This window comes from Spinacia oleracea, chromosome 6 (assembly GCF_020520425.1).
Source record: "Spinacia oleracea cultivar Varoflay chromosome 6, BTI_SOV_V1, whole genome shotgun sequence".
In the NCBI taxonomy this organism is placed as follows: Eukaryota; Viridiplantae; Streptophyta; class Magnoliopsida; order Caryophyllales; family Amaranthaceae; genus Spinacia; species Spinacia oleracea.
Window position 1 is genome coordinate 27,247,450 of NC_079492.1, and position 12,515 is coordinate 27,259,964.

At 36.0% G+C, this 12,515-nt stretch overlaps 1 protein-coding gene across 1 annotated transcript; it reads left to right on the plus strand.

The window, feature by feature from the left end:
* Nucleotides 1-1,880: 1,880 nt before the first annotated feature.
* Nucleotides 1,881-4,427, plus strand: LOC130462379 (uncharacterized). The gene is made up of 5 exons (XM_056830517.1): nt 1,881-2,014; nt 2,744-2,941; nt 3,167-3,293; nt 3,391-3,535; nt 4,169-4,427. Exons 2-5 carry the CDS (start codon nt 2,883-2,885, stop codon nt 4,171-4,173), a joined length of 336 nt encoding a protein of 111 aa, XP_056686495.1. The 5' UTR covers nt 1,881-2,014; nt 2,744-2,882; the 3' UTR covers nt 4,174-4,427.
* The last annotated feature ends 8,088 nt before the right edge of the window (nt 4,428-12,515 follow it).

Consider the following 12,515-nt stretch of genomic DNA (forward strand, 5'->3'; position numbering starts at 1 on the left):
TAATCAAAGATGATTTCAAATCACAATCTGTGTTTGTCTTCTTCCTCAACGGAGGATCAGTAAGATGGAAAATGGTTAAGAATAGCAGTATTGTGGATGCTACAAATGAAGTGGAGTACATTTCTGCACATGAAGCAGCAGAGGAAGCAATTTTTCTAAGGAAGTTCATTGGGGATCTTGGTGTAGTCCCCTCCATTAAAGGACCAGTAGATCTTTATCTTGATAATAACGGAGCTATTTCCACGGCCAAAAATCCTAGACACCACTAGAGAGTCAGGCATGTACTTCATAGATTTTACCTTCTACAAGAATTCATGGAAAGAAAAGAAGTCGAGATAAACAAGATTGGAACTGGCGACAATATCTCATATCCATTGACAAAACCTCTGTCGCAAGCGAAACACAGCTCACACATTGCAGCTATGGGAAACAACCATATTGGAGAATGTCTTTGATGTCCTTTTAAATGTTTTTGAGTTTTTAGAGTTAAATACTTTGTAAAACATTTATGGTTATCCATTCATAGAATTGAGTAGTTTCGTTTTTCCATTTAATTTTGTGGTTTATTAAATCAAGAGTCCTTTCAATTTGACAATATATTCAAGATAGACTGTCAGGACCATTCGTTTGACAAAGAAATGTCTATCAAGTGAACTTGAATGTCAAATGTTGAAAATGGTCCTTAGTCGGAAGTTTTCTATAAAGGAAGACGCATAAAAAACGTTAGACGATTGGAATGCAAGGTGACTATTAGTTATATTTCTTGAACTATGTGGACATGGAAATGTCGTAATCATTTCATAGATACTTACTTGATAAGATTAGTATCAGGCAGACCTATGAAACTTTATTGTAAGAGATGAAAATATGTCATAAGTACATTTCGTTAACTTGTTAAACAATAATCCTCAATACCTGAGTGATTTGAGATTACTTGTTTGAGAACTGCTTACTTTGACTTTGTCAACCGTCGCACCGTAAAAGGAGAATATAACGGCAACAATCAGGTAACCACCTATCAAACGGAGACTAGCCTCAAGATCGCAAGATTTGGATTGTCCTCCCACAAATGGGGATGAGATGCCAAAAGTTGTAAAAGGCCACTCGGAGAGATAAAACTGTAAAATTCATGGTCGTGCTCAGATGGATCATACGCTATGATCATCTATTTATTTGATAAGTTTAACTCTGACACCGAGAAATATTTATGGACAAATAATAAGGATGGCCAGTCTTATCTATTATTCATGAGCAGAAATCGAGCGACAAAGGAATTAGGAAATGCATACTTGTCCCTAAGGATAAGTGGGAAACTGAAGGAAATATGCCTTTGGTATAAGTTTTCATTTAATGCATTTAATGCAAAATCTAATAAATGCAGTTCAGTATTGATTAAGAATATTCCATAAGATCAAGTGATCTGAATGCCTAGCTAGAGGTCGCTTCAGTTCAAGTGGAATTAATATTATTAATGCCACATCTTACTGAACTTGTAGGGTCACACAAATAGTACGTGAAAGGGTCAAATATTTAGGTAAATATTATCGCTACAAGAAAAACATGTTTGGGCGACGAGTTAAAAATGTATGGGCAACGAAATTCTTATGTGAAGCCCAAAATAGAACAAAAGGCTACGATGCATAATTTTGTTGCCCAAAGACCTTAATTTGTGCGACAAGAATATTTTCGGTAGCCCAAAATATTTTCTGGGCGACAATGCAGTAACCCGTTGCCTAAAATTTAGTTTTGTGCTACGAAATTGTATTTTGTTGCCCCAGTCCCATGTTTGTGCAACTAATTCTAATCGTATCGTTGCCCTTTGTAAATTAATGACCCAGCTCCTACATTAGCTGTCGTTGCCCTTACCCAGAAAGGCGGAAAAAAAAACCGCTCTTTATTTCCCACTACTACATGAACTCCTCCAATTTCCAAACACAAACAGAACTAATCGATTAACTCCTCCCTCTGCTTCCCCTCTTTCGATTCCTTTGCAATAGTTGTTTTGATTTTCAAGGTAACATCAGATTTTTCTTCGATTAATCTTGTCAAATTAGATGTTTAATTGTTGCTTGTGTTTGTTAAATCATTATTTTGATGCGATTTGATTTTTGTGATTAAGGTGAATGCGATTAATTGTTGTTGCAATTTTACAAAGTACGCATCATTGTTGCTTCGATTTCTTTAGTTGTGTCGGTTTTGGGTCACTGTTCGTCGTAGTTGCCAAGCACTTTTGGAAAATTCAATCTGCAAGTTGTTACTGCATTTTTCTTCAATCTGCACTGAATTACTGCAATTTTAGGGTTTTGCTAATTGGTTTTGAATTGGCTGTTCGATTAAATAGTTACAAGTTCCTTTTTTAATGAAGAAAGAGTACGTAATTAAGGATGTTTACATGTTACTGGGTTACAATACAATGTCTCCACTTTGCGGTATATAATTGCTTCACGCCAGACTGTTAATTATTTGGCGCATAACCAGTAAATACACTTATTGATTAATTAGTTGACTCGAGTAGAATTAATAAAGTCAGAGAATATCATATTTATAGGTCCATTCCCTAGCAATCTATAACTCTTCATTTGATTCCATATGTTAAATGTTTGACACAATGATAATTTGATTAACTTGTTTGGGGAGTGATATTTGTACCAATTTAATTGAATATATGCGTTTGATTAATCTGGCCAAATTAGATGTTTAACGATTGCTTGTATTGAATTATGGATATATCATTGTTTTGCAGTAGATTAGATTATGGATTGAGGATGTATAAAAGTCTGGAAGAAAATTTTCTAAGTCCTATTTTTGTGCAAAAAAGTGGATGAGTTTATAGAGTTTGCTTGTTCAAATGCTGAGTTACAAAGTAATGGGAGCATCCACGAATGATTGACATTGGAGGTAATCCAGACGCACTTGATAGATTGGATCCAAATGGTTTGTGGTAAGTGATCCCTCCTTCTCTCATAACTAATGTGTTCAGTTTGCTGCCCAATTTTGTTTGTTGCTTGCTGCTGTGTTCTGATTGCTGCTCTAGTTCTGAAGTCCAGTAGACTACAATATTCTATTAACTTCTGCTCAGTTTTGTTTGTTGCTTGCTGCATTGTTCTGTTTATGGACTGGGCTTTTAATCTACTAAATCTTATTATGCATTTGATGTTCTTAACAGGTTTGATAATGATCATAAAGTGTCCAATCGTGTTACTGAATCTGTTAAGAAATTCTACAATGGCCCATGGACTTCATTCTCTAATTTTTCAGCGTGTTCACCGGGAATATGGTTCAGAAACTTCAGGGTATATATATATATATATCATCCACTATATAACTCGTCATGAACATTGTTTTCAACTATATCCAATGTTTGACTCATATGTATGTGTTCAATTATAGCATTATTACCGATGGGATCCTTTGATATCACAAGAAGTGAGGAGTGCTTTTGTTCTATTTAGAGAGGAAGCTGCAAATAACAAAGCTAACCTCATACTCTTCTTGGCTGACAATGAGCCTTCTACTTCTCTCAGCTGGTGTCCTGGTAACTCCATCTTATTCTCTATTTTGCTTCGTTTTTCTTAATTGCTTTTTGATTCTTCGCTTTATTGTTTATGTTGTATACGGACTATTAAGTAATGGTTACACTTGTATGTTAAGTCTCGGATGCACATCTTTGATCATTATTACGAAACTACTTTGTATTGTTTAATTTGATGTACCTATTTAAAGGACGTGAATGTGATGTTGGATGGAAAATGGTGTTCCACTAAGTGAAGATTGTGTGAGAGCTGAACCCTATATATATAAAAATTTGGAAGAGTGTGGAGAAAATGTGGCGCTTTTGCGAGCTTATGAGGGAAACCGACCAATGGCTAAAATTTTCTACTATTGGAGTAAGTATTTCAGTTGGTCAGGAATGATGCTGCTTATTTGCTTAATCTTTTCCTCCCCATATCATTCTGGTGAAAAGATCTATGATGGTGATATTGCTATTGTCGAATTTTCATGATGGTGATATAATGGTTGAAGTACTGAGAACAAATTTCATTTGCTTTATTCTTGGTTTGCTAGTTTAGTGCTTTGTGAAAGTTTGAGGAATGCTGAATTAGGAAATACTTAACATATGTACTGATTATACTGATGCTTTTTTTGGGTATCTCTGCTGAATGTGCAGGGTAAGAAAGTTCATAGTAAGGAATGTCACAGCAGCAGCTCGGGACAGTTCGAGCTATGACGTTCTTGGCTTAATACTTCGTAATTGATTTTCATTTATCCCATGTTATATAACCAAAGACAACTCTGTGTAAAGAAGAGATTCATCTCTTTTTCAATTACATTTATCTCATGTTATATAATCAAAGACAACTCTGTGTAAAGAAGAGATTCATCTCTTTTCTGTAACCCATGTCGAAGAGATTCATCTCTTTTCTGTAACCCATGTTTATCTCATGTTACATTTATCTCATGTTACATATGTATGAATTTATATTTATTTTATTGTCGTCTTTGGATAAATAGGTACTTGTTATTCAATTTTTTTTTATATGTATGTCAATCGTTTTTTCATTAATCGTTTAGCAATATATGAACAGAGAAGAAATCATATACGGAGTATGTAGCTTATAATACGCATGGGCGAAAAATGTTGCACATAAGAATTATTAATTTGGCGCGTAATTTAAACTTATGTGCAACAAGTTTTGTTGCCCTTTAACAGTATGGCGACAAAGATAGTGTTGCACAAAATTACCATTCAAAAATTAATGGCTACTTTGGGCGACGGAATCCAAACAGTCGTCGCACAAAGTGACAGTTATAGGCAACGAAAAGATAATTTGTTGCCCAAAGATATCAACTTATGGACAACGAAAATGCCAGTCGTTGCACAAAGTCACCAACATATGGCAACGACTGTGAACCTCGTCGCACATTTGTTTACACTTTAGGCGACAAATATGAATCTCGTTGCCCAATATAAACTTTGGGCAACGACTTGCACGCATCGCCCAAAATTATTTTTGTACAACGACATATTACTTCGTCGCCCAAATATAGCAAGAGCGTCGAGCCTATAGCAACGACCTTAGACGTGGATAAAATCGTCGCCCCGAACTACACGCGACGAATATCTAGGTTTGGGCGACGACTTTTTCCGTTGCCCAAAACTGTTTTTCTTGTAGTGTATATTCAGTAAATACTCTAATAATCCCTCCGTATTTAAATAGGAGTCAGTATGCCTGGAAACGGGTATTAAGGAAGAATAGTTGAATGAAATAAAATAATAAAGCACGTGGGTTGGGGTAAATATTTTAATCATGTAAAAGAAGTGGGGACCATTAAATTTTGGAGGGGTGGGGGGGTTCGGGGGTTCGGGGGTTTCTGAAATTAATTGTTTAATGTGGTGGTGGGTCATATAGTAAATTAGATATACTCTGTAATCCCCTGTAAATTTATAAATTTTATTAATATATTTAAACGTATGGTTATTTATATTTAAATAGAATTTACGAATTGTAGTAACAAATATATAATTAATGTATATTTATTTCATTTAATTAAATTCTAAATATTTTAACGATTTATGCAATCAAAAATAATTTTAGAATTCTATTTTGAAAAGAATTTGAATTACGAAAACACGTTTGAATTTGGGAAACAATCCTAATAGGTTTTGGATTAAAACATTAAAACTCAATTCTAATCCTAGCCCAAATTGGTAAAGCCCAAAATAAATTAAACCATAATTCCCTGTTCTTGTTTCAACTTCACGTGAAAATAAGAATCTCAAACCCTTTTTCTTGCTTCAACATTCACGTAAAAGAAATCCTCCCTCTCTCTTCTCAATTCCGCCGAACACCAACCACCACCATCTGTCACTGCGTTGCCACCGTCGGCCAACCACCTCCTGATAACCGGTGCTGCTCCCCTTCGTCGTCCGGTACTCCCTCTCCTTCTCTCCCCTCGTGTTTCTTTCTTTCGCTTTCGTTTTTTTCTCCTCCTTAATAGTTGGTTTTTTTTTCGTGCACAACCACCCCAGCCGCAACGCTGCCGCCCAGTTCCTCCACGGAGCCGCCCTGCCGCCGACGAGCCTCACCCTTCTTTCTCCCTCTCGTTCGTCCCTTCTCTTTTCTTCCCTTTTCTTGCTGCTTGGATTTCTCCTTCCGCAAGCAACCAGCGCAGCCACCACCCACCTGTGCCACCAGCTGCGGTGTCCAGACTTCGTTGCCACGCCTCTCTGCCTGTTGTCGTCGCCCCTTGTCCGCCGACCAGCTCTTCTCTCTTCTTTATTTGGTTATTTCTTAAATCCTAAGATAATTAAATGTTTTGATTATGTTTTATTAATGTAATTTATGTTTTAATGAATTAAATGTATAGTTTTTATAATTCAATTATGAATTTTAGATTTATATGTTTTACATAATTGAATTATTAAATTTCAGATTACATATTTTGATTGAAAAAAGAATTTGAATTATTTAAGGCACGAATTTTAAGTTTTAATGGTTTTAAATCATGGTAGAATGATTAGGAATTGTTAAAACTATTATTTTTATGTTTTAACCATGATTGGTTTTGGTAAAGCTTTAAACGATTTTATGTTGCTAAAAATTTTAAAAGGGGTGTTTTATTGGAGTTTAGAAAGATTTGGGATCATTAGTGTAATAATTATTATGATAGAAGGTTACGTAGTTAAATTTCGATATTGGAGAAGGTTCTAAATATGTTTAGGATGTATTTAGAATACTTTCTTGTTGGTGTAAATTGGGAATCTGATAAGTGAAAAACTAGGTCGTTGCTAGTATTACACCTAAATCACTTTAAATTCCTAAACTAGCCACTAGAAATAACTAGAGTGGCAAGCAAGGGCCAATATCCACAGAGAATTGCGAGTTATGAAGGAAATATGTCCTTCACCCAAGGTGCATTTAGTCTAATACCAAGGTTAAGATTAATTACGAACAATTAATTCAGTGAGATCAAGTGATCGGAACAGCTAGTTGGAGCAATGCTTCCGATCAGTGAGTTCTAATGAATATTAAGCTCACAACTTACTCTTTACTGAACCTATAAGGTCAAACCAATAGCATGTAACATATCACCGCATTAAATGAATCGTAAATTCATTTAATAGCTTTTCGGGAATTAGTTTTGGAAAACGTATTATACGATACGACCTTGCAACGGAATCGTATATCGTATCGCGAATATTCGCAAGCTGGGCGAAACGAATAAATCGTATCGTATGACGGTGATTCGTCGTATACTGAACGATAAATAATATCCGTAAGGTATTAGTCGCGAATACGAAGGGCATCGGAGCTGCCGGCCCGTCGAGCCAAGCACGCAAGCGTGCAAGGCCCAACGAGCCAGCGAGTTCGCGAGCAAAGGCGAGCAAGCCAGCCCGCGTGTGGCACGAGCACGCAACAGCAGCGCAGAAGCATAGCAGCGACAAGCGAGCAGGCCCGTGGCCTAGCTGCTCGGCTGCGCGCGCTGTGGGCTTCGGCCTGCAACGTGTGGCTGGGCGTTGGGCTGTGCGACGTCCGTGTGTGATGTGGTCGGTCAAGGCCATTTGGTCTTTGGCCGGTTACATCATTTAATACAATTAGGTTATTGTATTTTTACACACATCACAGTACACACAGTTTTCCAACCCTAAACCTAATTCAGAAATTACGTTCTTCAGTTTTCTCTCTCTGTGAAAACTGTTCTTCCCAAAAGCAAAAACTATTGATTGATTGTCTAAGCTACGGTTATCTAGACGGATCTGACCGTGTTGGTGAACCAAGTAGAGGAACGACAAGTGGAGTTCTAAGTTCGTGTTCGTTGACAGATTACTAGGGAAAATACGCTTCGAATGTAAGTTTGCTTAATCTGTGCTTTATACATGTTTTCTGGTTTTGGGGATTGTTTCCGCACATGTTATTATGTTTAACTGTATTCCCCTACAAGTTTCGTAGCTAGAAATTCTAATATAATCTAGTTCGAGATGGGGTTGGTTGTTGAAAAGGAGAATCAATATTTAATAATCTCAGGACAATGAATCATGCTTCCGCATCAAGCAACAAACAAATGTAGGATACTTAGGAGTCTTTGGAAAAGCTCCGTACTTAGAAGCCTTTGGAAGAGCTTCAGGAAGACTTTAGAAGTGCTTTAAGAGAATCCTAATACTCAAAGGACTTGACTAATGTCTTTATAGACACTAACGTTTGATGTTCAATACCTAGGTAAATTGTATAAGGAATAGAATTCAACCAAGATAGAATATAACGGCAACAATCAGGTAACCACCTATCAAACGGAGACTAGCCTCAAGATCGCAAGATTGGGATGAGATGCCAAAAGTTGTAAAAGGCCACTCGTAGAGATAAAACTGTAAAATGCATGGTCGTGCTCAGATGGATCATACGCTATGATCATCTATTTATTTGATAAGTTTAACTCTGACACCGAGAAATATTTATGGACAAATAATAAGGATGACCAGTCTTATCTATTATTCATGAGCAGGAAGCGAGCGACAAAGGAATTAGGAAATGCATACTTGTCCCTAAGGATAAGTGGGAAACTGAAGGAAATATGCCTTTGGTATAAGTTTGCATTTAATGCATTTAATGCAAAATCTAATAAATGCAGTTCAGTATTGATTAAGAATATTCAATAAGATCAAGTGATCTGAATGCCTAGCTAGAGGTCGCTTCAGTTCAAGTGGAATTAATATTATTAATGCCACATCTTACTGAACTTGTAGGGTCACACAAATAGTACGTGAAAGGGTCAAATATTTAGGTAAATATTATCGCTACAAGAAAAACATGTTTGGGCGACGAGTTAGAAATGTATGGGCAACGAAATTCTTATGTGAAGCCCATAATAGAAAAAAAGGCTACGATGCATAATTTTGTTGCCCAAAGACCTTAATTTGTGCGACAAGAATATTTTCGGTAGCCCAAAATATTTTCTGGGCGACAATGCAGTAACCCGTTGCCTAAAATTTAGTTTTGTGCTACGAAATTGTATTTTGTTGCCCCAGTCCCATGTTTGTGCAACTAATTCTAATCGTATCGTTGCCCTTTGTAAATTAATGACCCAGCTCCTACATTAGCTGTCGTTGCCCTTACCCAGAAAGGCGGAAAAAAAACCGCTCTTTATTTCCCACTACTACATGAACTCCTCCAATTTCCAAACACAAACAGAACTAATCGATTAACTCCTCCCTCTGCTTCCCCTCTTTCGATTCCTTTGCAATAGTTGTTTTGATTATCAAGGTAACATCAGATTTTTCTTCGATTAATCTTGTCAAATTAGATGTTTAATTGTTGCTTGTGTTTGTTAAATCATTATTTTGATGCGATTTGATTTTTGTGATTAAGGTGAATGCGATTAATTGTTGTTGTAATTTTACAAAGTACGCATCATTGTTGCTTCGATTTCTTTAGTTGTGTCGGTTTTGGGTCACTGTTCGTCGTAGTTGCCAAGCACTTTTGGAAAATTCAATCTGCAAGTTGTTACTGCATTTTTCTTCAATCTGCACTGAATTACTGCAATTTTAGGGTTTTGCTAATTGGCTTTGAATTGGCTGTTCGATTAAATAGTTACAAGTTCCTTTTTTAATGAAGAAATAGTACGTAATTAAGGATGTTTACATGTTACTGGGTTACAATACAATGTCTCCACTTCGCGGTATATAATTGCTTCACGCCAGACTGTTAATTATTTGGCGCATAACCAGTAAATACACTTATTGATTAATTAGTTGACTCGAGTGGAATTAATAAAGTCAGAGAATATCATATTTATAGGTCCATTCCCTAGCAATCTATAACTCTTCATTTGATTCCATATGTTAAATGTTTGACACAATGATAATTTGATTAACTTGTTTGGGGAGTGATATTTGTACCAATTTAATTGAATATATGCGTTTGATTAATCTGGCCAAATTAGATGTTTAACGATTGCTTGTATTGAATTATGGATATATCATTGTTTTGCAGTAGATTAGATTATGGATTGAGGATGTATAAAAGTCTGGAAGAAAATTTTCTAAGTCCTATTTTTGTGCAAAAATGTGGATGAGTTTATAGAGTTTGCTTGTTCAAATGCTGAGTTACAAAGTAATGGGAGCATCCACGAATGATTGACATTGGAGGTAATCCAGACGCACTTGATAGATTGGATCCAAATGGTTTGTGGTAAGTGATCACTCCTTCTCTCATAACTAATGTGTTCAGTTTGCTGCCCAATTTTGTTTGCTGCTTGCTGCTGTGTTCTGATTGCTGCTCTAGTTCTGAATTCCAGTAGACTACAATATTCTATTAACTTCTGCTCAGTTTTGTTTGTTGCTTGCTGCATTGTTCTGTTTATGGACTGGGCTTTTAATCTACTAAATCTTATTATGCATTTGATGTTCTTAACAGGTTTGATAATGATCATAAAGTGTCCAATCGTGTTACTGAATCTGTTAAGAAATTCTACAATGGCCCATGGACTTCATTCTCTAATTTTTCAGCGTGTTCCCCGGGAATATGGTTCAAAAACTTCAGGGTATATATATATATATCATCCACTATATAACTCGTCATGAACATTGTTTTCAACTATATCCAATGTTTGACTCATATGTATGTGTTCAATTATAGCATTATTACCGATGGGATCCTTTGATATCACAAGAAGTGAGGAGTGCTTTTGTTCTATTTAGAGAGGAAGCTGCAAATAACAAAGCTAACCTCATCCTCTTCTTGGCTGACAATGAGCCTTCTACTTCTCTCAGCTGGTGTCCTGGTAACTCCATCTTATTCTCTATTTTGCTTCGTTTTTCTTAATTGCTTTTTGATTCTTCGCTTTATTGTTTATGTTGTATACGGACTATTAAGTAATGGTTACACTTGTATGTTAAGTCTCGGATGCACATCTTTGATCATTATTACGAAACTACTTTGTATTGTTTAATTTGATGTACCTATTTAAAGGACGTGAATGTGATGTTGGATGGAAAATGGTGTTCCGCTAAGTGAAGATTGTGTGAGAGCTGAACCCTATATATATAAAAATTTGGAAGAGTGTGGAGAAAATGTGGCGCTTTTGCGAGCTTATGAGGGAAACCGACCAATGGCTAAAATTTTCTACTATTGGAGTAAGTATTTCAGTTGGTCAGGAGTGATGCTGCTTATTTGCTTAATCTTTTCCTCCCCATATCATTCTGGTGAAAAGATCTATGATGGTGATATTGCTATTGTCGAATTTTCATGATGGTGATATAATGGTTGAAGTACTGACAACAAATTTCATTTGCTTTATTCTTGGTTTGCTAGTTTAGTGCTTTGTGAAAGTTTGAGGAATGCTGAATTAGGAAATACTTAACATATGTACTGATTATACTGATGCTTTTTTTGGGTATCTCTGCTGAATGTGCAGGGTAAGAAAGTTCATAGTAAGGAAGAGTCTGTCACAGCAGCAGCTCGGGACAGTTCGAGCTATGACGTTCTTGGCTTAATACTTCGTAATTGATTTTCATTTATCCCATGTTATATAACCAAAGACAACTCTGTGTAAAGAAGAGATTCATCTCTTTTTCAATTACATTTATCTCATGTTATATAATCAAAGCCAACTGTGTGTAAAGAAGAGATTCATCTCTTTTCTGTAACCCATGTTGAAGAGATTCATCTCTTTTCTGTAACCCATGTTTATCTCATGTTACATTTATCTCATGTTACATATGTATGAATTTATATTTATTTTATTGTCGTCTTTGGATAAATAGGTACTTGTTATTCAATTTTTTTTTTATATGTATGTCAATCGTTTTTTCATTAATCGCTTAGCAATATATGAACAGAGAAGAAATCATATACGGAGTATGTAGCTTATAATACGCATGGGCGAAAAATGTTGCACATAAGAATTATTAATTTGGCGCGTAATTTAAACTTATGTGCAACAAGTTTTGTTGCCTTTTAACAGTATGGCGACAAAGATAGTGTTGCACAAAATTACCATTGAAAAATTAATGGCTACTTTGGCGACGGAATCCAAACAGTCGTCGCACAAAGTTGTTAGGTTATGATACATATGACAATTCATAAATCATGCGAAAACAACCATTAAGCCAGGAATACATATTATTTACACATAATCATATAGCATAATTTAGATGCATACTCTTTGTTGCGTGCCTTCCCTAGCTGCGCCCGAACCGAACAAGAACAAGTCTTTTAGGACTCCAAGTGTCGTCCCTCCGTAGATAGTCCACAGCACGTCCGGATCCACCTTAAGATTGACCAACTAGAATCGCCCTTAAGGTACTATTATTTTCGGCTAAAATGGGCAAGAGTTATGGCTGATTTTTCTGCTTAAAAATCCTAGTTTTGAATACTTGAAAACTTATGTATAAATAATGACCCCTAGGCCTTTATTTATAGAGGTATGGAAAAGGAATTGTAATCCTACTAGGATGTGGATTTGTTAATTAGAACTTTATTAGGACTCTAAATAACAAAGCAATTCTAATAAGATTA

Excerpts from the sequence above, each read along its gene's own strand:
- LOC130462379 (XM_056830517.1), top strand. The coding sequence starts at position 2,883 with ATGATTGACATTGGAGGTAATCCAGACGCACTTGATAGATTGGATCCA. Across the intron at positions 2,942-3,166 it reads TTGGATCCAAATGGTTTGTG|GTTTGATAATGATCATAAAG; the intron begins GTAAGTGATCCC and ends TGTTCTTAACAG. Across the intron at positions 3,294-3,390 it reads TATGGTTCAGAAACTTCAGG|CATTATTACCGATGGGATCC; the intron begins GTATATATATAT and ends GTTCAATTATAG.